General features: G+C 47.6%; 2 protein-coding genes across 7 annotated transcripts in view; one reads left to right on the plus strand and one right to left on the minus strand.

Annotated features, from left to right (window-relative positions):
• On the plus strand, positions 1-4,974 carry SOWAHA (sosondowah ankyrin repeat domain family member A). Its single transcript, XM_074883991.1, has one exon. The coding sequence runs from the start codon at positions 102-104 to the stop codon at positions 1,413-1,415; it is 1,314 nt and encodes a 437-aa protein (XP_074740092.1). The 5' UTR covers positions 1-101; the 3' UTR covers positions 1,416-4,974.
• A 7,587-nt stretch (positions 4,975-12,561) lies between these two features.
• SHROOM1 (shroom family member 1) overlaps positions 12,562-27,007 on the minus strand; it is a 36,548-nt gene continuing 22,102 nt past the window's right edge. For 2 of the 6 annotated variants that reach the window (XM_074883396.1, XM_074883395.1), the window contains 7 exons: positions 21,119-23,991; positions 19,883-19,953; positions 16,923-17,504; positions 16,381-16,531; positions 15,786-15,809; positions 14,876-15,148; positions 12,562-13,168 (listed from right to left, as the gene is read on the minus strand). In XM_074883396.1, coding sequence (XP_074739497.1) covers positions 12,914-13,168; positions 14,876-15,148; positions 15,786-15,809; positions 16,381-16,531; positions 16,923-17,504; positions 19,883-19,953; positions 21,119-23,887 — 4,125 coding nt within the window. In that variant the 5' untranslated portion in view covers positions 23,888-23,991 and the 3' untranslated portion in view covers positions 12,562-12,913. Of the gene's footprint in view, positions 13,169-13,918; positions 14,213-14,875; positions 15,149-15,785; positions 15,810-16,380; positions 16,532-16,922; positions 17,505-19,882; positions 19,954-21,118; positions 23,992-27,007 lie in introns of those variants that run through there. The other 4 variants (XM_074883397.1, XM_074883400.1, XM_074883399.1 and 1 more) reach the window with 4 other exon arrangements.

Consider the following 27,007-nt stretch of genomic DNA (forward strand, 5'->3'; position numbering starts at 1 on the left):
GGTGCCCGCAGCCAGCGCACCCGGGCCGGCCCCTGAGGGAGGACGGGCGCGGCGGGGCGGGAGGAGGCGGCGGCGGCTCCTCCAGCACCTGTGGCGGCGGGATGGCGGAGCTCGACATCAGCCCGGCGGCCGTGCTGGGCTTCCTGAGGGAGCGCGGCGGGCGGGTGCGCAACGCCGAGCTGGTGAGCGCCTTCCGGCCGCTGGTGGAGGCCGGCGGGGCGGCGGCGGCGGCGCGGGCGGAGCGGCGGGAGCGGTTCAAGGCGGCGGTGAACGCCGTGGCGGTGGTGAAGGAGCGCGACGGCACCAAGTTCGTCGTCCTGAGGCGGGAGCTGCGTCCCGCCCCGCCGCCGGGGGGAGATGGCGGCGGCCCCGTCCCAGGCGGGCGGCTCTCGCCGGTGCCCCCCGAGGAACAGCCGTGGCCGCGGGCCGTCTCCGAGCTGCGGGGTCTCTTCCAAGGCGGCGGCGGCGGGGTGCCCCTGCCCGCCGGCGTCGGGGGGTCCCGGCGGGAGCCGCTCCCCAAGCCCTGCATGCTGCCGGTGCGCTGCGTGCCACCCCCCGCCGCCGCCATCCCGGGGCCGCCTGAGGAACTGGGGTCCCCCTTGTCACCCCCAACGGAGGAGGAGGCCGGATCCCGCTCTCCCGGCCTGCGGCGGGTGCCCAAGAACCATCGTGCGAGCGAGGAGATGGCGGCAGTGCCGCTGGAGGAGGCCGAGCACCAGTGGCTGGTGATGGCGGCCGGCGGGCAGTGGACCCAGCAGCTCCACGGGCTGCTGCTGGGCGACGCCAGCTTGGCGGCCCGCAGGGACTTCATCTCGGGCTTCACCGCCCTGCACTGGGCTGCCAAGAGCGGCAACTGCGACATGGTGACCAATATCATCAGAGCGGCCGAGAAAGGGGGGGCCCGCGTCAACGTGGATGCCAGGTCGCACGGCGGCTACACGGCGCTTCACTTGGCCGCCATACACGGCCAGGAGAAGATCATCACCATGCTGGTCTACAGCTACCACGCCAAGACCGACCTGAGGGACTACAGCGGGAAGAAGCCGCACCAGTACTTAAAGGAAGGGGCCTCCTCAACAGTCAGGCGCTTGCTGGGGGATCCCAGCCTCTCCCACAACGTGGAGCCCTCCGTGCCCATCAAGAAGAGCACAAAGCTTGCGGCTTCAATCTTGAGCTCCACTAGCACTTTCCTGGGGGTCATATCCGATGACATGGCTTTCTACGATCTCACCAAAGGGTTGAGGAAGCCCTCGTCCTTAAACAAGCTCCTGGCAGCCACTACGGGCCCGAGGAGGAAGCCAAAGACCAGAGGGGGCTTCCCTTCATATTCCTCCCTCTCTGAAGTAATGGAGGAGGAGGAAGAGGAGGTCATCGTGAAACGCAGACCCGTTTCTGAGCTGTTCTTTGGCCACTAGCCTCTGCCTTCTTGGGATCAAAATTGTTTAATGATGTGACTGGGGGTCTCAATTTTTCTCTCGCGGAAGCAGCTTGGATTTCTTCTCTCCGTGTCTGTCTTTTTGGATGTTTGACTAAATCAGTGATGGGGTCTGGCTCCAAAGGCCACTGGATGAAACGCAGCTCACAGCCACCTGTGGAGAGTGTTATAAATGCTGTATGTACCGTCGAGCTGATGTATCGATGGAGACCACAAACTTTATACTTAACGGTTGAAAAACTGAACCTCTGTGTGTGTAGACAGGTTAAAATGCTTAAGGTACAGCCTTGTCGATTAGTGTTCCTCGGCTGGAGAGCAGAAGTAAGGTAAAGAATTGCATATTCTACACTGTGAACAGCAAGCTGGTAGCTGGCTACTTTAACATGGCTTGTTATATAGCAGGCTTAAATTATTAGAGGAAAGATGCCTAGTTTTCTATGATGTTTCTGATTATTTTGGTAACAGAAGAGGAATATTTCTATTTAAAAAAAATGGTGTACTTTTTCATAACAAAGTTTCTTACTATCAGAAATACTAACATAACAATCTCAATTGTTGCCTAACGCATTTTAAAACAGTTTTAAAAAATAAAAACCCAACCCTCAGCACTCAAGCCACCATGACCTGTCTACCTCAGTTTGAAAGCTAGGTTAGCATTTTAAATTTTTTTTTTTCTCTTCCTGAAAGACTTTTCGACCAGGTGGTAGTAACCACATGTCTTGATGATACTGTGAACATTTAAACTTGACTATAGTTCAATCACTTAATCTGAATAAAAACCTTGTTGGTATTTGATAGTGAAAAGCTGAACTGAAAAACTGGGAATCGGATCCTGCAGAGTTTCTGAGTAGCCAACTGGAAGCAAAGTTAGGCTTGTATGTCTGATTCTTTTTATTTAAAACTTGGCCTTTGATTTTGACCTATTTACAATAAATATTTATGAAATTGGGCTTTATGTTATGTTAAGTGTTTCATGATAGAATGTCTGCATGACCTCTTAATGCAATGTTGATCTCAACAGCATGAAACATTGACCTAAAACCAACTCTTCTTCTTTTATATTATAAACATAATTGTTCTCTATATAGAACTACATGTAGCTCCAAAAAGCATGCTAACTGCAGGTTAAGTGATACATTTGCAGTGAGATTATTATTTTTTAAATTACCATTTGGTTAATGCGAAGAGGCAGAGCTAAGAGCAGAAAACTGCCCGACTCCTGGGGCCAGTCTGCTAAACCATCAGTTTTTCCCTAAAACTGTAACTCACAAACCTGTATAATTCAGCAGTGACAAAGGTGATGGCAGTACTGCCCTTGCTCTGCTTTTCAGCCCCGTCAGGTGTTTCGGTTTCTGTACTGAAACACTTGTTTGCATGCTTTGCCTTTCTTTCCAAGTCAGTGACTTCAAGAATGTTTTGTTTGGCCTTGAATGAAGCCTGGTACTTCTAATGGGCTGTAATTGGCTTCTCCCAAACGCTGGGCAAGGAATGCTGTAGGACTGCGGGGAAGATGGAGGCACTTCCCTCTATTACTTTAAAACCTTCTCCCTGAAGTCCCTGGAGCTGGTGACATTCATTGTGAGCGTAATCAGCAATTGCAGAGGGGTCTGATCCACCTGTTCTTGGAAGAGACTGGATTATTCTGCACCGGTCTGCTTCCGTGTTGAACTAATTAAGTTGTTAAGCAAACGTTAATGATCAAGCACCTCATGACTTCTCTATCTGGAGTAGGGCTTTAAAAAAAATAAAATCCTATTTGCTCCATAGCTGTCGGTGTGACCATTGACCAGCGTGGCCATTCAACACCTCGCTTTGTGCTGCACCACGTCAGTGCACAGAGTTCCAGGAAAACAATGTCTGTCGCTCTGTTTTAAAAAGTCTTTCCACCTTTACTGACACCAAACGCTTTTTTTCTGTATTTACTGAAACCGCAGAAGCACGCGTGTGCATTTGTGTTGCGTCTGAGGCACTGGCAGGACCGACGCTGCCGGGTAAAAGCGTCCCATTTCTGCGTGAGTTGGAAACACTCCCCAGTTTGACTCGGCCTTATGGGAAGTTTGTTTGTTAGTTATGGCTATTTGCTTGATACCTGTTCAAATAACATAGCTGAATTTTTACTGCTAATTCTGAGTAAAACCTACTTGAGTTGGAGGCAAGGTTCAAGGATGGAGTGTTTTCTGTTTAAAGAACCCAACTGCCCAACCTGTAAAGCGTGGTTGTGACTTCACCCTAAGGGAAGTAGGAGAAGGTTTCATTGCTCCTATTGTTGTGTCCAAGGAAAAGCAAGGAGTCATGGCTGAGATAAGACTTCATTGCAACATGTATCATCAAGGAAATTCTGTGCTACTCCTTCCTGGGAGGCATCACGGCGATGAGCTAGTGTGATAGAAAAATGCCCCGCAACAACGACAGAGCCCTGGTCCTTACGGCGTTCCCCAGGGAGGTGCTCGGAGGCTTGGCAGGAGGGTTGCGACACACGAAGGTGCTGTGGGTGGGGTGGGCTGGGCTCTGCCGACAAGTTTGTGCAGTGACTCAGCTCATTCCTCCTCCTTGTTGAGCAGATTAAGGCAAAGATAGTATTTAGGCAGGCTGTGATTAGTACACTCGGTGCCGTATGACTTCAGGTGCAAACAAACACTGAGAGGTATTGAGAATGCCCTGCTGTAATCTTACAAAAATACATATCGCCCTCAGTTTGAAGTAAAACCAGTTCGTTGGCCTTTCTGGGTTTTGGTTCCCTGTGCTGCCGTTTACACTCTGGAAGGGACACTGCAGGATGATCACGGGAGTGTTTTCCTGGCAGAAACTCAGGCTGGGACTGTTTCACGAGTCCCTCAGCTTGACGGATTCTCCTTAATTTCACTCTTTCCCTTAATCTCAGCCAATGAGCCTGAATGCAGCAGGATTTTCAGGTGAACGAATGACAGGTGCGAAGTTTAGCCTGGCCACTTTCACAAGTGACACCAAGCCGAGAGCAGGCCTGCGGCGCCCGCCAGCACTGGCCCGGGGCAGAGGCTGTGCGGCAGCGTGTGCCACAGGCCAGGCAAGCAGCCCTTTGAACCTCTGGCCCAGCCCAGAGCTGGCAGCTGCCTTCTGCACCATCAAAGCTGATGGCAGGAGAGGATAAAAATAAAAAACCCCGCTGGGCTCCGCTCCTGCCCCGTGAAGGTGGCTTACGTGGTGGGGCAAGGCTGGCACTGTGGAAGGCTGGAGATGGAAGGTGCAGATAAGGCACAGGACCAGGATTTGGGAGCTCGGGGTTGTATTTTGCCGTGGTTACTAGCCTGCCTACTCGCCCCATCTCAGTTTTCCTGCTATAAAACAGAAATAATCACCTTGGTCACTTCTTTAAAGCACACAGTTAGTACTGATACTCCAAATCGAAATCAAGATAATTTTTTTAGCCCTGTAGGCAGCACGAGCAGCGTCATCCACAACCTGTGAATGCTGCGCATTCAGAGGAGCGCCTACGCAAATAAAACTGGCTCAGATTTTTTGTTTAGCAGTGTCAGAGATCAATAAAGCTAATGTTTGTCTGACCCTGGCTCGGTCTGCCTTTCTAAAGATAACTGGGTTTGTCTGTTCCTCGGCACATTTTGTTCTGAGGAATAACAGCTCAAAAACCTGCACTGAAGAGGTTTGCAAACAAGCTTTAAGCCGCGACTGGGACAGACTTTGCCCTCCCGCATGGGGCTGTTTGAGCAGTGTGAGGCAGCGCAGTCGTGCTCCGGCTCCAATAGATTTTTTTTTTTGGCCATCTCCATCCCCTTGTGAGTGCTGCACAGAAACACCCGCTCTACGAAAGCCTCAGGAAACGCCGCTCCCGCGCTGCAGAGGAGTGTTGGTGAGATTTCGGCTTCATCACAAAACCAAGCTCTGGTGGAAGAGTCACTGACTAACTCCCAATGGACCCAACGGGAGTTGCAACCACCCGCTGAAGGCAGCGGTGGCCTTTTGAGATGTCCCCCAACTCCCCGTGGCTCATCCCTCCTCCTCCCGCTTCGCACGTTTCCACCACCGTGACCTACATTCCTGGGACGCATTTGCCTCCCGATTTGCATATTAATCTGAGGAAAATGGCAACAAGGCAGTTTTTGCTCTTTCCAAGTGATTTGTACTGATGTGGGACCCCACATTAAGAGGTTGTTCACAGGGACTTGGCCGGCGTGTAGCGTGGCCACAAACAGTGTGGTGTTTGTTGCAGAGGGATCAAAAGCTCTGCGTCGTAATGAGGAACATTAATTTCCTATTCCAGTTCCAAGGCTTATTTCACTAATTTATGAGACGAAGCAAATCGTGAAGCACATCTAGCCCTTGTACGGGGCTCAGCTTCTGTCACTGACCACAAGCAGTGTCTTAATGTTTGGCCACAGCCAGGAAAAAAGGGTGTAACACCCAGGAACTATTTTTTATCCCCAGACAGGAAGAGCTATGGGCAAAGTGATGCCTCCCCCCTTCCTACCTCCCATCTCATCTTCCCTCGCTGGGCGTTGAAGCTGAAGAAACCCATAACCAGCTGGCAGAGCCACGTCACGAGGATTGCTGCATCAGCTGGACAGCAGCGACCACCCTGAACCCAACCAGCACCAGCTGCCGATCCGTGAGCGAGGGTGGCGGGTCACCTCCCCATCCTTTTGGAGTGAACTGCCAGAAAATCCCTTCAGCTCAGTACATTCAGCATTGGTTTTGATTATTACTGTGTTGAAAAAAAGCTCTGATCTTAAAATACTAATCTGCCTCTGAGCCCAGGCAAAATAGATCCTTACTGTTAATGTTAGCATAACTCTAGTGCAGCTTCTTCCCTGTGAAGAAAAATCTATGCGTGTGCACAAGAACTGATGCTGGCAGTGTTCAGCTTTCCCTTCCTAGGAGGCATTTCTGCTCTGTGTTTGCTCCAGGTAGAGCATTATTCTTTTTCTTCATCTGAGAGCCAATTCCTGAGAGGAATTCCTTTCATCCTGTTCCTTCCTTCACCTCCATCCCCATCACCTTGAGACTCTCCAGACAAGGTAGGAGACCCCAGGTGACAAGCAGGCACTGCGGGCTCACTGCTGACAAAACCCCAATAACCTCCATTTTCACCGAGTAAAACACAACGCCCAAAGGCACGAGGCCTTGACACAAGGTCACGGTATCGGGGTGCCGGGCCCTCGTTTCCCAGGCGCTGCGGCTGTTCTCACCCACACCAATAAAAGTCACCAATACGGCCAGGACAGCACGCTGCAGTGGTACCAACAGACTTTCTCACCGTGGTTTTTGTGTTGTATTTTCTTGCACCGCTCTCCTGTGGTGGGCTCCCCCTTTGCAGCAAAGCATGACAGCTCCGCTCCAGGCTCGGGTCAGCTCAGGGCCGGACCAGCTTGCTCCTCTCCCTGTCCGTCCACCTCTCACGCTGTTACAGCCTTTTGCCCATTGGTGAGAATTACTCAGGCCTCTTTTTCCCTCCTACCACCAGCTCGTGCTTCCCACTGTGACACTGGATGACGCTGACCTCATCGTGCTCTGGAGGGAGCAGCTGGACCCCAGAAAGGGGTGCTGGAGCCACCCACCATCCCACCAAGCACTGCCAGGAGGGATCGTTTCACCGGCAGTTCCTCCTTGGGGTGGTTTGGGATGTTCTTGCATCATGGGCTGAAGGCCATTGGAAAGACCTCTGGCTGTTTATACACATTTTTAGAAGTGCCTCTTATTCTCTAAACCAAGACTTATCAGTTCAACCCATATTTTCTCTCCGTAGATTTATCTATGAGATGACTCAGCTCCAAGGCTCATGTGACATTTTAGAGTCTGTCTGATAAGGTTTAATGCCTCTCTTCATTTAGCAGTGAAATTCATGTGCTGCTTCTTCAGTGCATTTTGTGAAACCCAGAGGTTGCGTGATTCCTAGAGCCTGATTATTCTTTAATGTATACGTGGGCTCCCTTCAGGCGTAGAAGATTAGCTTTGCTATGCTGCTCTGAGTTTATTTTTAAAATTTTATTCAGATGGTTGCCATGAATTCCCAAAGCAGAGAGAACATCCTTCTACTTATTAAACGCAGCTCTCACAAGCCCCAAATAGATCTTTTGCGGAGTACATTTACATGAACCCCTGCACCCCTCTATTCCTTAATTAGCCCCACATGCAAAAGTCCCACAGCATGACGTCCCAGGGAAGAAACCGAGGCCAAGATTAAAAAAAAAAAACCCTAAATTAAAATCCTTCAATTTAGTGCCTCAGAGGCTGAAACAGCAGCTCCTGCTCCAGCAGTGACTCCCACACATTGCAGTGGGTGTTAAATCAAATTCCAAATGAGCCACTGTGTCTAAAATCCCTGTAATTGCTGCCAAGACGCCATCGGATGGGCACGAGGTGCTGTCAGCTTCCACTGACCACTCGCTCTACCCCGCACAGGTAACGCCGCTCACCTCTCAGGCTCTGGGTGATAGAAGGTGTCTTTTGATCCTGAAACCAAGCCCACCTGCTTTTGCTTAGCAGAACATAAGCCACTGCAGTTTCTTCCCCCACACTGCTTGTGCGTGGATGGCCAAATGAGTAGAGCCCGTTCCTGGAATCCCACCAGCCTCCCCGCAGCCGGCACCCCACGCAGGGGATCTCAGCTCTTGCGTTTTGCCTGTTCCACCTCCTTCTTTCTCCTCTGCACTATTATTTTGCACTCTCCTGGCTGTAGCTGTAATTGATTGACGCAGACGGCTCGCTGCAGGTCTCCAGCAGCAGTGCTCTCATGGCGGTGGGGTCCCGTTGCCTTCTCCTCGGGATGTTCAGGAAGCCCGAGGCTTGCAGGCTGCCACAGGAGACTCCCAAGCGTCTTGCTGCCCGCAGCTGGGCAGCAGCGGGGATTTCCTACCTGCTCTCCCCAGAGGGTCAGGTACCAGGGAGCTCCTGCATTCCTCACATTCCCCCAACGCACACACCTGACTCTGTTTGTGGGAGAAGCAGCTCTGCAGGTCTCAGCGCTGGGGAATTGCCAAGGCCCTGAATTCCGTGGAAGCTGACAACTTTCCAGGGCTCTGGGCAGCGGTTGGGAAGAAGAGCTGAGCATTAAGGCTTCCCTGGTCTAACACATGCTGGGCATCCTTGCTGGAGAGGTCAAAATGGAAGGCTCACGAGTAGCTGTATTAATAGTAATAATGTACAAGCTCTGCACAGGGTTTCATTTCCACAATCCCTACATTCGCAAGATTTGTTTCCCAGAGATGACCACCAGTTACTGCTATTTACAGCTCAGGTGTTACATTTGTCTTCTGCCTGTATAGGGTCAGAAAAAAGCCTCTCTGGAGCAGTGTGGGATCACAGTGTTGGAAAAAGAAGGTGCTCTGTGTTTCTGGCCACCTCGGCTCCCACACTCCAGGAGGGAGGAAGGGGAGGCTGAAGAAACAGGGGGAGCTGCGTGAACTCAAGAGCAGCTGCAGCGATGGCAGATGTGTGCCTGTGGTTCTGCTCTCACTGCTGCTGCAGGAACCTGTGGAAGGAGGCACCAGGGCTGGAGAAGGGAGAGCGGGGAAGACCGTGGGAAATCTGTTTCTAGAGCTCTTTGGGCAGCTTAGGCCGGAATAGGAAGTTTTCTCATGTTATTCCCCAGAATAAAATTAAGGGAATGTCAGCTAAACCGCACGACCTGAAGTTGGGAAGAAGCCACCACATAAGGAATGGTTATTGGTACAGGGATGGAATTAGTGCTTTAAATACTAAACCTTCAGGAAAAAGGCAACCCCTCTTTTTTCCCCAAATAGGATTCCAAAGCAGGCACTTAAACCATTTCTTGACTTCAGTCTGTACTTCTAAAGACCAGAGCAGAGAGGGGTGCTTACTGCACGCGAAACGGGCTGAGCTGCAGGATGACTCAAGGTCCCGCCCCTGGGACAGAGTCCTGCAGCCCCACAAACGAGCTGTTTGCAGCTCTACTTCGGAGAAAGATTTTTAAGCGAATAACGTAAACTAACGTGAAGACAAAAAGATCACCCGGAAGATGTGGACACCGCCTGCCTGATGCGGTCCTGTCTCTCAGCCTGTAAGAAATAAATCACATTGGCCTCTCCGGAGGGAGTTCTTGGCCAGCACCCACCACTCAGTGCTGCTCCACACTGCAAAAAGGAGACATGAGTGTCTCTTCTGCAGGTAACGGCTGTCATTTTGAGCAACCAGAGTCTCTCACCAGCCTCAGAGGTACCCAGGGCTGCTCCTCGCCATTCCTCTGGCACCAGATTAAATCATCATTTGCGTTTGCACATCAGATTGTGATTTTAAAAGCCCACATCTTAGTATGTCAGCGTGCCAGGAATGCTGCACACAATGGAGGTCCAGTGTGAACTACCACCTTTACCTCGGGCTTGGCCCCTGGCAATAAATCAATAACAAATGATCAGCATCAAAATCGAGACCCACCTGATGACCCAGACCTACTGGTGCTTCGGAAGGGGGGTTTCTGCTTGCTGGCAAAGAGGTTTCGATGTCATCACTGTATCCGTGTTTCACTCTGCCTGAAATTCACAGTTCTAACAAAGTAACAAGGAGCACAGATATGCAACTTCTTTTGAAAATAGAGTAAAAGTTATTTCTAATTGTTGCTCTTTGAAGCACACCTGTGAAGGCCAGGGTGGTAGGAGCAGCAGTCATCCTCCCCGTGAGGAAAGACCAAAAAGGCAAAAGAAACTAAACAGTGCAGACCCATTCTTTCCCTTAAAGGCAAACATTAACTTCAATTATCAACATTTATTTCCAACCAGGTGAATCTTCCTCAACCAGGAATAATAACAGTGAAGTGCACCTTCTCAACGCAAACAGCTCATTTAACAGAGCTCATATTTTTTAAATTCTCCACTGATTCTGTTAATATCACTTCTGTTATTTTAAAGACCATTTTCAAAAGGCAGCCTTCAGATTTATATCTGAAAAGCCTGTATTTATGGCCTTTTGAGAACACCGAACAGATCTACTCAGAGGATCTACCGTGTCAGGCCGTTTTCCCCCCACGTATTGCAGCAATAACCACAGAACACGCGGCACCGTGGCCACTGCGCTCCTGGAGTTACTGGTGCCCAGTCAAACAGTGTTTTCAGCATTAAGCACAATCTGTTTTGTTCAGATCACAGGAACAAAATGTTAATATTCGCAAAACTACTCTTTGCTATAGAACATCCTCTTGCACACTTTATTGCAAATATATTTACTGCTACTTGGTACACACCAGAAAACTGACTTCTGATGCCAAACCTTCACAGCCTTACTCGGGGCACTGCGTTGTTTCTCTTGAATCACAGAATCGTCTAGGTTGGAAAAGACCTTGAAGATCATCCAGTCCAACCATTAGCCTAACATTGACAGTTCTCAACTACACCAGATCCCTCAGCGCTATGTCAACCCGACTCTTCAACCCCTCCAGGGATGGGGACTCCACCACCTCCCTGGGCAGCCCATTCCAACGCCCAACAACCCCTTCTGTAAAGAAATGCTTCCTAATATCCAGTCTAAACCTGCCCTGGCGCAACTTGAGGCCATTCCCTCTTGTCCTATCACTTATTACTTGGTTAAAGAGACTCATCCCCAGCTCTCTGCACCCTCCTTTCAGGGAGTTGCAGAGGGCCATGAGGTCTCCCCTCAGCCTCCTCTTCTCCAGACTAAACCCCCCCAGTTCCCTCAGCCGCTCCCCATCAGACCTGTGCTCCAGACCCTGCACCAGCTCCGTTGCCCTTCTCTGGACACGCTCGAGTCATTCAATGGCCTTTTTGGAGTGAGGGGCCCAAAACTGAACACAGTAATCAAGGCGCGGCCTTACCAGTGCCGAGTAACTTGAAATTGAATTGAAACGTGAGCAGGGCTACGGATACGGGTACTCTGCATAAATATGCAAACTCTGAGCAGAACAATGCTGCTTTGTTGGAGTCTGGACAGCATCTGATGACACACTCGTTTATTCTGAAGACAAATACAGAGCAGCTGACAACCTCGGAGCCTGGCAAGCTCTTTGTGCTTTATTGCACTGTCGGGTAACTGGGTTTGTTCCCGGGCAAGCGCAGCACCCTGCACCCTCGCCGGTGCCCTCTTTCAGCAGGCAGGAGTGTTGGCAAGTTACCCTTAAACACCGCTCAGGCAGAACGCGTACAGTAACCTGATCGTACGCAGTTCATTCATGTTGCCCAGTGGGTAAGCTCAGATCAAGAATGTGATCTGAGGTAAAACGAACCCAAAGCATCAGTTTAAACCCGTGTCAGTTCCCCATCTGGGGTGGTTGTGTGTTTAGTGAAAGCTCACGCTATCCCAAAGGAGAAGATGCCTCAAAACCAGGACAGTTTTTCTCAGGGGTGATGATACTCTAGTCAGGACACACACCACTAGCAAAACATTTCTTGGTGAAGTCCAACATCATGGAACAATGAACAAATATTTTGCCTCTGGAAGAAACCTGAGCTCGATTAGTAGCCGCCTTATTCATGGTCTAGGTATGTAGCTCAGACAGAATATTCCTCTCACTGCATACTTAAACAAACCACTCAAATTTTAAATACAGCAACATCACTGGTTTGACTCAACACACATTAGTTTAAAAGATTTTTGCCAAGGGATTTATATAAAGCCTCACTGAAACTGAATAATTCCCTCCACTCGTCCCACCTACCTCGCACTGCAGCAGAGCTTTCCCGCCTCGTTCTGCACTTCTTGTGCCCGCTGACAACTGAAAACCACCTAAAAACAAACCCTGGAGGGTGCTGCTTGAAAAATAAACACTTTGCAAAGTTCTCTCTGTGCTTTCAAACGACTGTGCGGGAGTAAGTTCAGTTTATCATTCCCAAGATGATAAATTCATTTAAGCTGGCTTCGTCACTGATCGTCTCTTTTTGATGTCAATGAGGATCACCCTGTTTTCTGACCTCCCAAGACCTACTGAACAGCCTCCCGGGATTACACAGAGCCAGGAAAGACTCATGGATGGCAACTGTCAAGAAAGGAACGAATTATTTTCTTCCACTACAGTGTATTTTTTCTGCATCGTACATATAAACAGTAGAAACAAGGAGCTTCACTGAAATGGTCCATAACACTTCTTAGGGCTTTGCGCAATCTCCAATTCAAACTTGAACACCCACATCATTTTTCATTTCAAACACTCAACCCACCCACAAGAGGAAAATATTTGTATCGTTCTTTTATTGAGATTATGTCAATCTGGAAACAGATGGACAGACAACAAGGAGGGGAAATACACGCCAAGTTAATAGGAATAACACATCCTATCAGTCATTCCCAAACGCAGTCTGCTACAAACTGTGTGCTGCTGTCAGTTGGCCCGTCCAAGGTGAAGGGGCCACGTCCAGCCTGTGCCTAGAGCATCCCCAGAGCATCTGAGCACTTGTCAATACTGTGGCACTACCAGGGTTGCAAGGACTCACCAAACCGAGCCCAGCGCAGCGAGCGCCTGTGGATTTCCAGGGAAACGTCACAAATTACGAGGTGTAAAAACGGACAGTCTGTTGGCGGGGACTAGAGGGGGATGCTTTTCTCAAGATTTTCTAATTGTTCTTCGAAAAATTTAATCTGCTCTTCGATGTCCTTCTGTTCGATCAGCAAGGAGGTCTTGACTTGAACAAAGCGTCGGTAGTCCTGGAGCTGCTGATCGGTCAGGTATTTGGCAAGGATACCAGAGACCACTCTCTCCCTACGATCTAGATTCTCTTTCAGGTCTTTTGCGTCTTCCCGCTGTCTAGACAAGAGCTTGTGCCGTTCGTTCAGCGATTGCTAATAGAATGAGAAAACAAAGCAGCACACTATGAAAACTCATCATCCCTGGCAGACACTAGATCTTCATTTGGAAGCCACAGTCGATTTAGTTTAATTACTTCCTCTTGTGGGCTTTGTGTTCCACATGAGATTTTTCTCGATTGAATTACTCATTCTTGTGGCTTGTAAGGTAAAGACACCCAGTAAACCCCATCAAGGCTCACTTCTTCCATGCTGCCCTCAGGAAAAAAAAAAAAATCAATATACTTAACATTCTGGTAATTTTAAAGTATCCTGTATCCATCTTCATTCAATTAGAAGCTCTTTAAGGCACATGTCTTTGTATTTTGGAGTTGCATGTGGCCAGAGCACCAATGCCATATTCAAAAGGTAGCGTGACTTCTATTAAAGTAACTTTGCAATAAAGTAACTTTGATGCAGACAGTAACTGCTCATCAAGGGTTTCTTTTTAACAAACCCACAAGAATCAAGGTTTGCCTGCTCTACAGGGTTTTAATACCTTTCACATTTTAGCTCATTCTCTCTCAGCTGTAATGATTTTTACAGGGAAAGCGCTGCTGGAAAATGTCCAATTTCAGGACAGTGTCCGTAAATACACCACAGCACAACGGTCACCATCGACACCCCGAAAATGGAGTCAAGGATCAAGACGGCTGGTTTTGCTGACATCGGGGACTTGCAGTGACTGGGAGATGGCTGTAAAAATGCTGGCATGTCACCAACTCTTTACTGAGCATGTTACTCAAATTCTTGAATAAATTACTTTAATGTATTTACTATGAAGAGTATAAACATAACACTTAAGAAACAGCAGCCCCCCTGCCAACCACAGAGCCAAAGCCAGTGTGAAATACTGCTCAAAATTATTCATGTTAACAGCACCGACATTCTGGAGGGGGTAGATCCCGATTCTCTGTATCACGGTGCAGGGCAGGGCTCTGTTGGTGCCCTTCTGTGTGTGAGCAGCAATAAACCTCTAGAGCTACAGGTCAGCAGCAGCTCAGCTCCAGGAAATCCCAGCTTCTCCGATGCTGTGCTTTTCTAATTTCCAGATGAGAGATAACAGCAGGTATTGTATTGACAAAGACATGTCTAAAAGCAGGAAGGAGAGCAGGAAGCATCATTCCTGCAATAAATTTGGCTTGTCTCCTCTAGCAAAAAAGAGACTTTTCAGACTTGAAAAGATTTCCTGGTGACACAAGACAATTCCTAATTTTCCAGCAAAACTGGCTCGTTGAGTTAAACTACAGGGAATTTTATCTCAAGTTACGACCACATCTTCCTGCTCACTGTAGTTAAGACAAGCCCATTAAGTGAAATACAATTTCAAAGGCAGTAATTACCGCACTGAAATTACCAGTGGAAAAAAACCCCAACAAAAAGCCCCCTGAAGCCCAGGTTTGGAGCTACTTCTCAGGGAGCAGCCTGGGGGTGCCAGACCGTCTCGGGGCTTTGCTGCTGCCGCCACCCCAGCATCCAGCTGCATCTTCTCCAGCGCCAAGCGCGTGGTCTGCACTCGAGGTTTACTCTGCTCCAGCCGCCACGACGCAGCCCGTCATGTGACACCAAACTCTGCCTGGGCAACGGCTCGCTGGGATTTGTGTTCAATTCACAACTTTCGTTTAGAGCAAATGAGGTGAGCACAGCCCCACCTGGAAAGACGTGAGGAAAACAAATTAAATACCCCGCGTGCTCGTCGCTCACCTTCTCCTCAGCATCAGTATTGCCATCGATCCTCCTCATGGCGTTCTGGACTCGGGCCAGGCGGCTGGACAAGCAGAGCAGCAGGCTCACCACCTTCTCCAGGTCCCCGATGAACATCATGTAGCGCTCAAACTCGTTGGGCTTGCAGACGTCCCGCACCGTGGCCTCCAGCTCCTCGCCTCGCTCAGCACACTCCCTGGCCTCGGAGAGCACCAGCTCCCTTTCCTCCCACAGGCTCTGCAGCTTTGACCGGAGGCTGGAGATGAGTTCCAGCTGCAAAGGGGAAAAAAAATAATTACAGAAAGCTGTTATTGCCAAAGAGAATCCGTATTATTTCTAGAGAGTGGGTTTTCCTCACATTGTCTTTGCCAAATTTTGGACTTTTAAAAAGAATTTTAAACTCTAGGAAAGAAAAAGAAAAAAAAGAGAAAGATTTTCTAGGCTGTACTTAATACTCAAACTCTGAAAAGCAAATTACTAGTAATCACCTTAACTGGTGATATAATCCCTAGCTCAGAGAGCTTCAAAATCAGTCAGAAGTGAATAAAGACTCCAACGTGATTATACACGGTTACGCTATAAGACAGGAGCATGAAGTCACAACTCTATTACCAAGCTTTACAAGAACTGACAGGGATTTCATTTACAAAATGCCCAGAAAAAGTCAGTTCCAGGGGTGATTCAAGCAAGCCAGTGCCCGGGTAGTGAAACAAGCAGAGGAGGCTGTTTGATACAGAAATGTTGATATGGAAAAAAGGCACCGAAACCAGAGTGGGAGAAAAACCCTACTGGCTTGTTTTGGAAATCAGCCAATGCCACCGTGAACAGGAGCAGCAGTGAGACAGCGGGTAATGAAAAACATCACCATGTGCACAGCAGAAGGAGTTTCAGGAAGGCAGGTTGTCATTACCTGAGGTGGAGCACGGCCAGGTGTCTACAGGGGGAAAAAAACAGCTAAATCTTCAAAGCTACACATTCTGCCCTTCAAAGCTGCCATATTCTATCCCAGTCCAGCTATGTCCAAGCTACCTCTATCCCCTGCACGTATGGAAATTAATAGGGCACTGTAGTGTGCAGGAACTGCTGCCAGTTCTCTGAGTAAAAATTATTTCTCATTTAGGTTGCCAGTTGTAATGAATTTTACAGATTTTGTGACCAGATTTGAGTGTTAAATTGTGAGTCAGCTGCTGCACAGGAGCTGGCCTTGCAAGGGAATGTGTAACCAACCCTACGTGCTTGTTCCAGGTACAACCCATCCCCCGTGACCTGCTGAAGAGAAGAATGTGGGAGGAGAGATCTGAATCAAACCAGGCAGGATTTAAATACCACCGTTTATGATCAATACGCCAATTTGCCAGGACTTCACCTGCTGGCAAAAATGGATTCAAAGTTATTTGTGAAACATTATTGCAATAAAAGTCATGAATAAAAATATACGTAACATTAATAACAACTCCTTTGTCGTGGTGAAGAAACAGCAGTTCCTCTGATGGTCATCTACATACCTTCTTAGACGTGAGGTCGTCTAGGTCATTTGTGCTGTGTCTGATCCTGTTCAGGACTCTGTTTCCCTTAGAGGTAGGATCTTCGCTCCTTTGCTTGGCATCGTGTTCAGGTTCAGGACACTCTTCTGGTCCATCTCTACTATTTTTCCTGTTATTGAAACAGAAGAGAAAGACTCATGGCAAACACTTACAGGTTTGTTCTCAAACACTGTGTTCGTGGTTTTATCCATCTTGACTTCAGAATCACCCCCCTCTCTTCTCACAGCAGTAATTTTTCTAATTTTTTTAAAAGATATAGAGCAAAAGATTTGCAGCCTAGGTTTGTCACAGCCCCTTTTAATAAGATATCATTGAACTGCATTTCTTCCATTGTATACCCATAGCCTCAGGTATTTCTTGATATGTAAATCAGAAAACTAAAATATTTTGCTAATGAAACAAAAATAAAACAATATGTTCAAGTCACCTTACTACTAGTATATACATGCCATTCATACACTAAAATAGCTGAAAATACTAGATAATTGGTTTTGTCAACTTACTCATTCTCCTGCGCACGCTGTATGTCTCCCTTCTTCCTGTGTGATTTATCCAGCATGGAAATGTTAATGGGAAACAGCCCCTCCATCAGGTCTAAAGCAGTTTTTCTAACAGGGTGAGGCATGAGAATATCAACCAGAGAATTGTCTTTGGCAACGATCTCCATAGCAAGTGCTTCGTATCGCTGGTCTTCAGGAGACGGGAGTCTCCTTTTGGGTGGATTTCTCTCTCTTTCGGGGAGAATATCCTCTTGGCTGCTGTGCATGGGTGTTTCCTTTGCAACTAAACCTTTGGCTGTATTTTTGGCTCCGTGGCGAGGCTGAGCTAACGCTGTGTGGCAGTACGTTACCTCCTCAGGAGGAGCTGCAAGCTGCTGCTCCGGACACTTCGTTAAAGCGTTGTTATTCAGAGATTTAGTTCCACATTCCTCCTCCACCTGAGCATCCTCCTTGCTTCTGCTTCTTGGGACAGGAATAGAGGTTTCAGGAGTCAGCTCCTTGGTGTCCTGACAACATGCACCTCCATTTACGTCATTGTCTTCATATTCGTGACTCTTGCATCCACCCTTCTCAGGATCACGGAAACTGTAAGAAAGATGACACTTCCTTTTATTTGAGACACTTCCTCTAAAATAGATATTTTTGCAGACTGTTTAAGAAGCTACAGGTAACTGTCATTATCTTTCCAGCTTCCTCTTTTTATTAAAGTTTTTAAAATTCAGCTTCATTGAACTATGTTAACCTGGCGTATAAGCTTCAAAGTTGTAAGCGCAAAGCAAAAATGTTCCCCCTCAGAACAGGCCTAGAGAGTTCACAGCAGGTTTTGTTCACCTTTTAGCTCCTTCTCTAGGGTCACATACAAAACCAACACACCTGGGAGAGAACTGGTCCTTCCCTCCCCTGAAGGTACTAGTTAAAACCCTGTCTCTGTGGGTGGTGGGTGTCTTCCCCAAGATACATGTGGAGATCCAAAGCCAGGCATTTCCTTTTCCTGAAGGAGACGGGACCAGCAGAGAGCGAGGAAGAGACACAACACCTCACAGCAGAGCCTGCAGTACCCCCGTGAAGGGACGCACACAGAATAGATTCCAGATTTAATACCAGCAGACTGTTGTGCCAGGAAAGCTTCCGAATCCCTGGACCATTGCATTCGATCCCACGAGCCCCACGCTCTCTCCAGCTGCTGCTTGTCCAGGCAGGATTCCTGCCGCAGCTGTGGGGCTGGGGAGAGCCTGGCTGGTTTGCAGCTGAGCCATTTGCCCGGCTCAGGCAGGCGCTGGCGACATCCAAAGCTTTTCATGGGGCCAAACTGAGCTGTGCTGTGGCTCCGCACTGAAAGTCTGACTAGTTCTCCCATAGTTTTCCTTCTTCCAGCTCTACTCTTCAGCTTTAACACAGTCATTTTAGCTTTTCATGGGGAAAAAAAAATGAAGTCAGCTTGGCAAAGGAAAATTTAATCATAGTTCGTACTAGATAATGACTAACAATGTCACTTAGAGATAGCTATTACAGGCACCTTTTCACTGCAATTAAAACTAAACCCCTCATTTGGCCTTGATTTGAACCACCTGGTTCTGGTGATTTAGTGATCTCCTTAATGTTGGAAAAGCCTTTCCAGTGAAAAGGTACTAAAAATACCCCCTGCCAAACACCACAGCATTGCCACGTGATGCTGCACTGTGATACCTAAATTAATGTGATGATGATGCAAGATTGTGATCAGGGATTGACAAGTGTTTATGGAGTGACAGACGATGAAGAGGAGATCAGAGACACCTCAGGAAATCACTGCAAACATTGCCAGGCCTTAATCTTACTCATTTTCAGGCCTCGCAGCCATGACAGGGGGTAGGGCCAGCTTGTAGGCTCAACCAACCATCTGCAGCAGTTGTCACGGAAAATGGATAATATCAGTGGAAACTACCTCAAAATTATATTGTGCAATTGAATGGATGCAAAATATGCATAAGAATGTCCTCAAGCTTTTTTTCACTAACCCACAGACACTGTTGGTGTGGGTAACGATCACAGCTTGCTCTTCCTGCTGGTCCTGGTTGGAACTTTTATTTGAGTAATTAATCCTGCAAACATGCCCGGCCTAGTCTGGATTTTCTACCACAGCTCCGCAGCACTTTCTTGTGGAGAAAAACAGAGGAAAAAAATGAGATACAGCTATAATTGAATGAAACCTGTACTTGCAGCTATTTCCCAAAGATGATAATCTAAATTAATTACTAACAAAACCAGTTCTGGATTTCTCATCTTTTCATTACTTAGTACCTATTCTAGAGCTGTGACCAAATATGTTTTTGATGTTACTGTTCTATCCAGAACTTCCAGTTACATTCATACTGACCTGCTAAGCCTCTTAGCTAGACTAGGAAACTTCAAAACCTTACTAGAAATATGGTTTTTTCTTAAGATAATCAAGCCTCCAGAAACCCTTGAGATCTTTCTGAATGACTGAAACAGTGGAAATTCTATTACTACACAAGTGTCAGTGCCTTGTTAACACAAAGTTCAGATCTTTTTCTCCCCTGATGCTCCTCAAACAAGCAAAACAAATACCGAGAGTTAACATACACGTAGCTAACCAGAAAGTGTAAGTGGCACAATATTTCCTTTTAAAAAAAACCACACCAAAAGCCCCTATTACACCACGCTGAGCACACATATTTTTCAAGACTGGCCATATCTGATGTCGTTCTCGCTGGAGCTCAGAGGAGGGAGCTGTGATCTCGGGAATCGCGGCTGCCGCAGGGAAAGGGCCTCAGTTACACTCTGCATCGTCCCCTTTTGCTCCACACAGTAGAAATGATTTTAACAACTGTCCCAAAATGAAACAAATAGCTGAGCAGATCAATATTCCCGTACGGACAACAAAGGATCCCGAGACCCAAGGGTAGAAGCAGACGACTGCAGCTGCCCGTGGAGTTCACCCATCGTGGGGGGCAGAGCCTTACCTGGGGGTGCCAAGACAGCTCTCGCAACGCCGCGACGGTGCCGCTGCACCACCAGAACATCCGTCAGCATCCTGGAAATGAGAACAGCACACTGGGACAACCAGCATTCACAGACTAGGCAGCCGTTTGATTTTACTCCCGTGTTTGTTACCCCCAGAAACAGAAGCCAACCGCAGATCTCTGACTGAGTACACAAGGTTTTTGTTTCTGAGTGTGTTTATTTCCTTTTATTACTCAAATTGCTATTGTGCTCTTCCTAGGTAGCATCCATCTCTTTTCCCTAGAAAACCAAAAGATAGCAATAAAATATATAGTTCATTCTCATCGACCCTCAAACTTCCACAAATGCTGCCTACTTTCTGAATTGTTGCCAGCCTCTTCAGTTGGGTAATTTTAGTAGTATATTAGATTATCTGTTTTCTGACCCTTTTATTTTCTTTATTCTTGACAACAATATTGACAGCTACCATCCTTCAAATTCAGGAGCCAAAAAGGTTGGTCATTTATAAAAATCTCTCTGTAATAACCTTTTCTGGGCAGTGCTCTGATGAAGTTGCTGCAGTTACAACAGCGACTGCTGAACCACAGTGTCACTTTCTCTGCAAATGTGATTTCTGAGTGCCAGACCCCTGCACCCCTCTGTAGCGCTGGAAGGGGCCCCGCGTGCCCAGCCTCGCCCAGCCCTCGGCACTCGCACCGCGTGTCCCTGGAAGCAGGCAGGGTCCTTCCTCTTCCTCCTGCCTTTACCTGTGCCCTTTCCAAATGGTAACAAGTGACTCTGCCCAAACTCAGCATTTCAGTCAGCCGCTAGGAAGTTTCCATGCTTACGCAATTCTCTTACAACTTTGCACATTAAAGAACACCTCATTTGTCTGCAATACTTTCTTACAAAACACTTTCGAGAATAATGACTTGTCATGCTTAACCATAAATACGTAACATGTTAAGATTGGTAGCACTTCTCTCAGAATCCCCCCCAATTATTTCTCCTGCGCACTGCAAAGCAAGGCATGCATTTTGCTTTCACACAGCTACACAGCGCTTCCTACAGATTAAGCAAATGTGGCTTTTTCCCCCCTTCTATCATCTCCCTACTATGTGCTCAAAAAATAAAGTCTTAATTCCTCATTCATGATGTTCAGCAGTTTTTCCTGTGAGTAGCCCCACAGTTCTCTATAACATGTAGACAGTTGTAAGTTGGACTCAAACAACCATTACTATCTTAATCTCTCTCACCTGTGTGGAATGAGTCGTCGATTTTGATCTCTCTGGAGCTCTCCCAGATGCAGGATCACCTGCCTGCAGGGGACTTCCCGCTGACACACACTTGCGGGTGCAGCTCCCGGCCGCTTCGCTGGCAGACGGGTCGTGCTTCGAGGCCGCCGTACCAGCAGAGCTGGGGTCACACCTGCTGCTCACGCTCAGAGGGGAAACAAAAGCCAACGGAGGAAAAACATCTGGCGATTTTTCTTTAGAGAAAACTTGGCAGAAAACCTCATTGTTTTGCATCTTCCTGCTCCCATTTGAATTGGAAATCTTGCCAGGAGGCCATTTGGGATGCGACAGCCTCTTCTGCAGGGGTGGCTTATGCAGCGGGAGATGTTGTGAGCTACCTGGTCTTTGATTAATCTTTCGCTCCATGTATTCGATAAGTGCAGTTTGCTGGATTTGTTTCAGCTCCGTCCTGGAGATACTTGAACTGGAAAGTGCCCTCCCTCTGTTTTCCAGAGTCCTTCTTCTAGCTGCCACCACATCTTGCTCAGTGATTTCATCCCTGACTTGGCTCCATGATACTTCCTTATCTGCTAGCTGATCGAGTTTCTCAGGTTCAGAATAACAGAGTTTCTTTTGCTCCTTTGTTACCCTTTTCCTTCCCCCTATTCGACCTGTTTGTGGCCTTGTAATTTCTTCATCTCTGCTGAAACTTTCCAAGGATTCTAGATGAGAAGGGGAGCAAGGAACAGGTTTGGCATCCTCACTTGCACTGGATAATGAGAAAGACCGAAGGTGTTCAATTGACGGCCTTTTAGAGGGTTTCTGTCTCAGTCTAACGGGCAAACTCATCTGTAAGTCTTTTCTTTTAAAGGAGGTTTCTCTCAGAACCTTTTTCTGAGCCACTTTAAGCTTCTCTCTATAGTCATTCTGGAAACTCTCATCCATGGATGAAGCCGGACTCCCAAGGATGAGATCTTCTGCCTCAAGCAGGAGATCATCGGCACTGCACTGGCAGTGGTGGGTGGTTCTTCCAAGCTGATTGTTTTCCCGCTGTATCTCTACACACCGTGCTGAGGCAGAGTAGCTGCTCACTGGAAATTCCTTTGGGGAGTTCCTTGAGTCCTCCTGACATTGGGTGAGCTTGTTGTGGTGCAGGATGTTGGTGGTTTTCCCCCCGGAAAGATAATAAAGCATGGGAGTCGTCTGCCTGGTTATTTGTTCACCCCCAAGATCATCCTGAAGCTGTCTTAAGAGCTGCTTTTGAAATTCAGGTTGGTATTTCTGATAACGAACAGGAGGTTCCTCTTGTGCTAGATGTGTGCTAAGGTCAGGACTGCTGTTATTAGCCTGTTTTCCTTTCCTGATTTCATGTGAAAACTGAGATGTGGAATCTTCCTTTGGTCTGAAAAAAGACATTTGGCTCGTATTCTCACGGCACTGCTTATTTCCCTGATCAGGCTCCTCACGGCGAGGGGGCTCCGCTTCGACAGTACCGGCGCTGCAGGACAGTGGCGATCTCTGCGCTTTGGCTTGCGGATTCAGGGGCGGTGCCCTAACATCATTCCCAATTTTTCCATCAGAGTCATAGCACCGATTTTCATCCGTACAACTGTTCACCTTCCTGGAAGCATTTTTAATTAGAAGAGCATCCTCCATGTATTTTAAGTCGCAACTCTCCTCAAACACATCTTGATCCGCATCTGAACGTGACTCGGCACGGAGCGGGCACTGAGCACAGGGCAAGGATCCTTTTTGCTGGCTGGGTTCTGGCCCCGCGCTTTGTGGCTCTGCTCCCCTGACAGTTGGCTTACGAACGCTGCAGGGATACTGTTTGTCTTCTTGTGTATCATTAACAGTGTCAGGGCTGGCATGCGCTGGAGGGTAGGACTTGGAGTTCATCTCTTCAGGAATTTTATAAGCATGAACTGAATTATAAGCAGAAAGTATTTTAGGGACATTAGCCACACAGTCAGTCTTTAAATATTCTTGAAAAATGAATGAAGAAGGTCTGCTGAAAATATGTGGATTGCTTCTCTTCACAGGTTGTTGGGATGGGCTCCACCCTCCGTTTTCCTCCGTCTTTAACCCCTGAATTTTTGATACCTCATTTGTAGAATCAGAAGAACGGCCCTTGTTTTCCAGAGTCTTCCCCCTAGCAGCCACTCTATCTTGCTCTGTAACTTCATCCCCACCCGCCAGCTGGCGGTCCTGCACACCAGGAGCCGGCTGCACACCACACTCGCTGTGGCTTCCAGAGCTGTGTCTCCCTCTTGAGTTTTCAAGGTGTCTAGTGACTTTATAGCTATCGAGTCGCGTGGGAGGAGAAGGCGGAGGTGCCACTGGAGGCGGCGGTCCCTGATTTAAAGTCCCTTGGGTAGGAGTGCTTCCACAGTGTTCAGCCAGGCTGGTGCTGTGAGAGTTATTAGGGATGCTCAGCTCTGGTGCCTTGTAGGGATGCAGGCTCCTGGGGTCAGAGTTTGCTGCACTGACATTATAAATACCTCTTACGTATTCTGAGTCCATGTACGGTACCTGCTCTGGAGGCAGACAGCAGTTTTCGCCATAGCACGATGGGGTGGGATACTCTGGAACATTTGATCCCCCTGAGAAAGAGCTGTAAGCAGAGTCTGCTCTTCCAGGGAGGTGCAAGAGATGGTCTACACTGCTGATCAACTTCACTGGCGAAAGATGATTACCATTTTCTGGAGAGGTCACGGGCTCTTCCAGCTCTCCAATTCTGCCACCTTGCCTGTGAGTCCATCCTTCTATCTCATTCCCAGATGAAGCCATGTTGTAGCATTTCCAGAGATCAAAGTCTGATTAAATGTCCACAACCGAGTTGTTAGAAAAGCACATTTTTCTCTGTAGTCACATTCCAATAATATCTAGAGGATCTGAAAAAGAAACATGTGAAAAAGACTCAGTAGGAGGACTCTGATCACACCTGAGATCATGCAGCGAGCATCACACACACGCTCAAGATGAGAACCTAAAAATAGTATTTAGAGTAGCTAGAAGTAAATTTTTGGCTTCAGTAATTATCAGGATCTTAGAACAATCATTTCCTCTATCACAAAGAGAGCAACTATCTTTAATAACAAGAGTTCTCTAAACCTTCATTAAATTTAAAGCCTGTACATACAATTAGATGCCCTCTCATTATGATTGCAAAACATCAAAGGTCAGAATCAAAACTAGTTTCTGAATCTGCCTAGAAATAAGTCTGAGGGGTTGAAAATCCCAGCTCTGATGCTGCCTAATCCTGGAGGTGCTTCAATGCAGGGTGCACCTGGCTGGTTGAAGCTTCCAAGCGACTTAGAGCTGCGCTTCCAAGAACGCTCCCAGCCGTGGATCGGTGCCTCGCTCTTACTTGGCTGGATCCGACCAGCACAGGGGTTGGCAACTGCGCGGCTGCAATGACATTACACAAAGTGTGCCCCCAGCCCCACCCGTGCCTCCCCGTTTCCTTTCAATCTCACATGGAAATATGAACACAAGGACAATTAGTTGGACACGCCAGTGTCCATGGATAACTACCAAACAAGCAGAAGAACTATCAAATAGGAAGAAATCATAATTATAATGTTTTATCAGCCTTCTCCCCACTCCTTAAAGGCTTTCATTGTTTCTCAGAGAAACCAGAACCATTGTACTTTATTTCATGAACGTGATGAAAATGGTTTGTCATTTAAGTGAGTTTCCATGCCATTTCCATCTGTCCTCAAAAATACACATCTTGGAGAACCTTTCCCAGGGGCTCACAGAAAGTGGCTTGATGAGAGATCGACAGAGTATCTCGATGAGAGATTCTGCTGCCAGTAAATCATAGATTTTAAAAGACAGACAAATATTTTTATGGCTGATGCTAAGAGCTCCCCTGCAAACATACCACATGTACTAGAAAAAGCACCAGCTTAGAGTTCGCATCCAACAAATACACAGTTTTTGCGGAGTCTAGAAAAAAGCCTGTGTTTATCAGCAGCACACTGACTCCCCGATTGTTATACATGATGCATACAGGTTCAGTTGAACAAAGGAGATCTCTGCAAGCAGCCCGCTTCGGAGGCCAACAGAAGCCACACAGGAGATGGTCACGCTAACAGTGTGACCCCCTCAACTGCCTCTGTCAGCTTCAACCCCCCTGACACGCTCACAGGCAGCACGAGCCCCTGATAAAAGACTAAACCTGGCAAGCCAGAGAGGTGCTAGTCAGTGACCTTGTTTAGTAATTCTCATTTAAACCAGTTCTAAAGACTGATTAGTTATTAAAAGAAAGCAAATAAACAGTCTTGAAAACCTTCGGTGACAAGCTGCCCCAGTGACACACCTTCTGAGGAGATGCAAACTGTTTCCAAATCCTACCAGAATATTACACGTCTGTTTTCTTCAAGAAGGTTGCACTCACCTTAATCTGCCATTCCCAATACCGTACTTCTGCAGTGGGGCCTCAAAGCTGGCAGAAAGAGAGGTTTCAGGGGTGATGCTGCTGTTTAATCAAAAAACTTCACATTCCTGCCTTGTTTCAAAGACAGTCCTGGTATCATTCATTTGGAGCCAAAGCAAGAGGTGGAGAGGAGCCAAAACACACAAGTTAATCTATAAAGGGAACTTGGACTGGTGGGGCACAGTAAATAAATTAACTGGTTTCTGGGAAATGAAAACAGTGTAACACTGCACAGTAGGAATTTCTGCTGGGCTTTTTTTGAAACTTCAGTAAGAAACCAACTCAGACACCTGGAGAAGTTCCCTCTCTTTAGAGAGGATCTGAAATGCAGCTGTGAAATTTAATTGTCTGTCCCTGAATAACAGGGTCACACAGGAAACACAGAGCATCAATGGCCGATGACAACATTCCCCGTCCTTTCAACATGGTGTATTGAAGAATTTAAAGAAATAAAAACCTTAGATATCTAGTGAAAGGAAAACTGTGTATTTTCTGAAGCTACAGAGAAAGAAAAGCAGCGGAGAGGATGATTGCACTGACACTAAACGCAGAATCCGACTGCAGCACAGTTGCTATCACACTGCTGTTACATTATCTAAGCGAACAGAGCGCCTGAAACCCGGGGCCACCGCAGCGACTGCTGGGGCTCGCCGAGCTGTGCAAGCTCGGAGGTCTCTGGAAGTGCTGGGAGGTGCACGGGATCAAACCCCGTGGGAGCCACATTCCACAAGAGAAGCAGAAGGCAGATTCCTCTGTCCTTCTTATCTCCGTTTTTATAATCAAAATTTTGTTCCAGTGGAACCTCTCCAAGCAGCTCTATTACCCGACTGCTGCTATTAATAGACGGAGCCAAGTCTCTGTCTGGGGTGCGCTGGCACTGTTCCACTGAAGTTAATCGAGCCACCCTGATTTACAACGAGAATTTGGCTCTAACTTTTCACAGCTATGTGTAGAATTTAAATAACAGTTGTGCTTTGGTTTATGTATATCAACGAAAGTATGCTCTTGGTTTCCCATACCAGTGTTTCCCAAGACCTCCTTTCCTCCATTATTTCACAGAATCATAGAATCGTTTAGGTTGGAAAACACCTTTAAGATCACGGAATCCAACCATTAACCCAGCGCTGCCAAGGCCACCACTAACCCACGTCCCTAAGCACCACACCTACACGGCTTTTAAATCCCCCCAGGGATGGTGACTCCACCATGACCCTGGACAGCCCATTCCAGGGCTTGACAACCCTTTTGGGGAAGAAATTTTTCCTAATATTCAACCTAAACCTCCCCTGGCACAACGTGAGGCTGTTTCCTCTCACTCACGCTACCTGTTTGTGATTTACAGTGATATTGGCAACATAGTGAAGAATTTTCGCCTCGCTATGGTACCAGAAATAACAGGAGATATAATTTCAGTATTTTAGAAGACCAAGGTAAGAACACCCGACTTGGAAACAGCAGCAGCAAGC

Source organism: Strix uralensis, chromosome 14 (assembly GCF_047716275.1).
Source record: "Strix uralensis isolate ZFMK-TIS-50842 chromosome 14, bStrUra1, whole genome shotgun sequence".
Classification (NCBI taxonomy): domain Eukaryota; kingdom Metazoa; phylum Chordata; class Aves; order Strigiformes; family Strigidae; genus Strix; species Strix uralensis.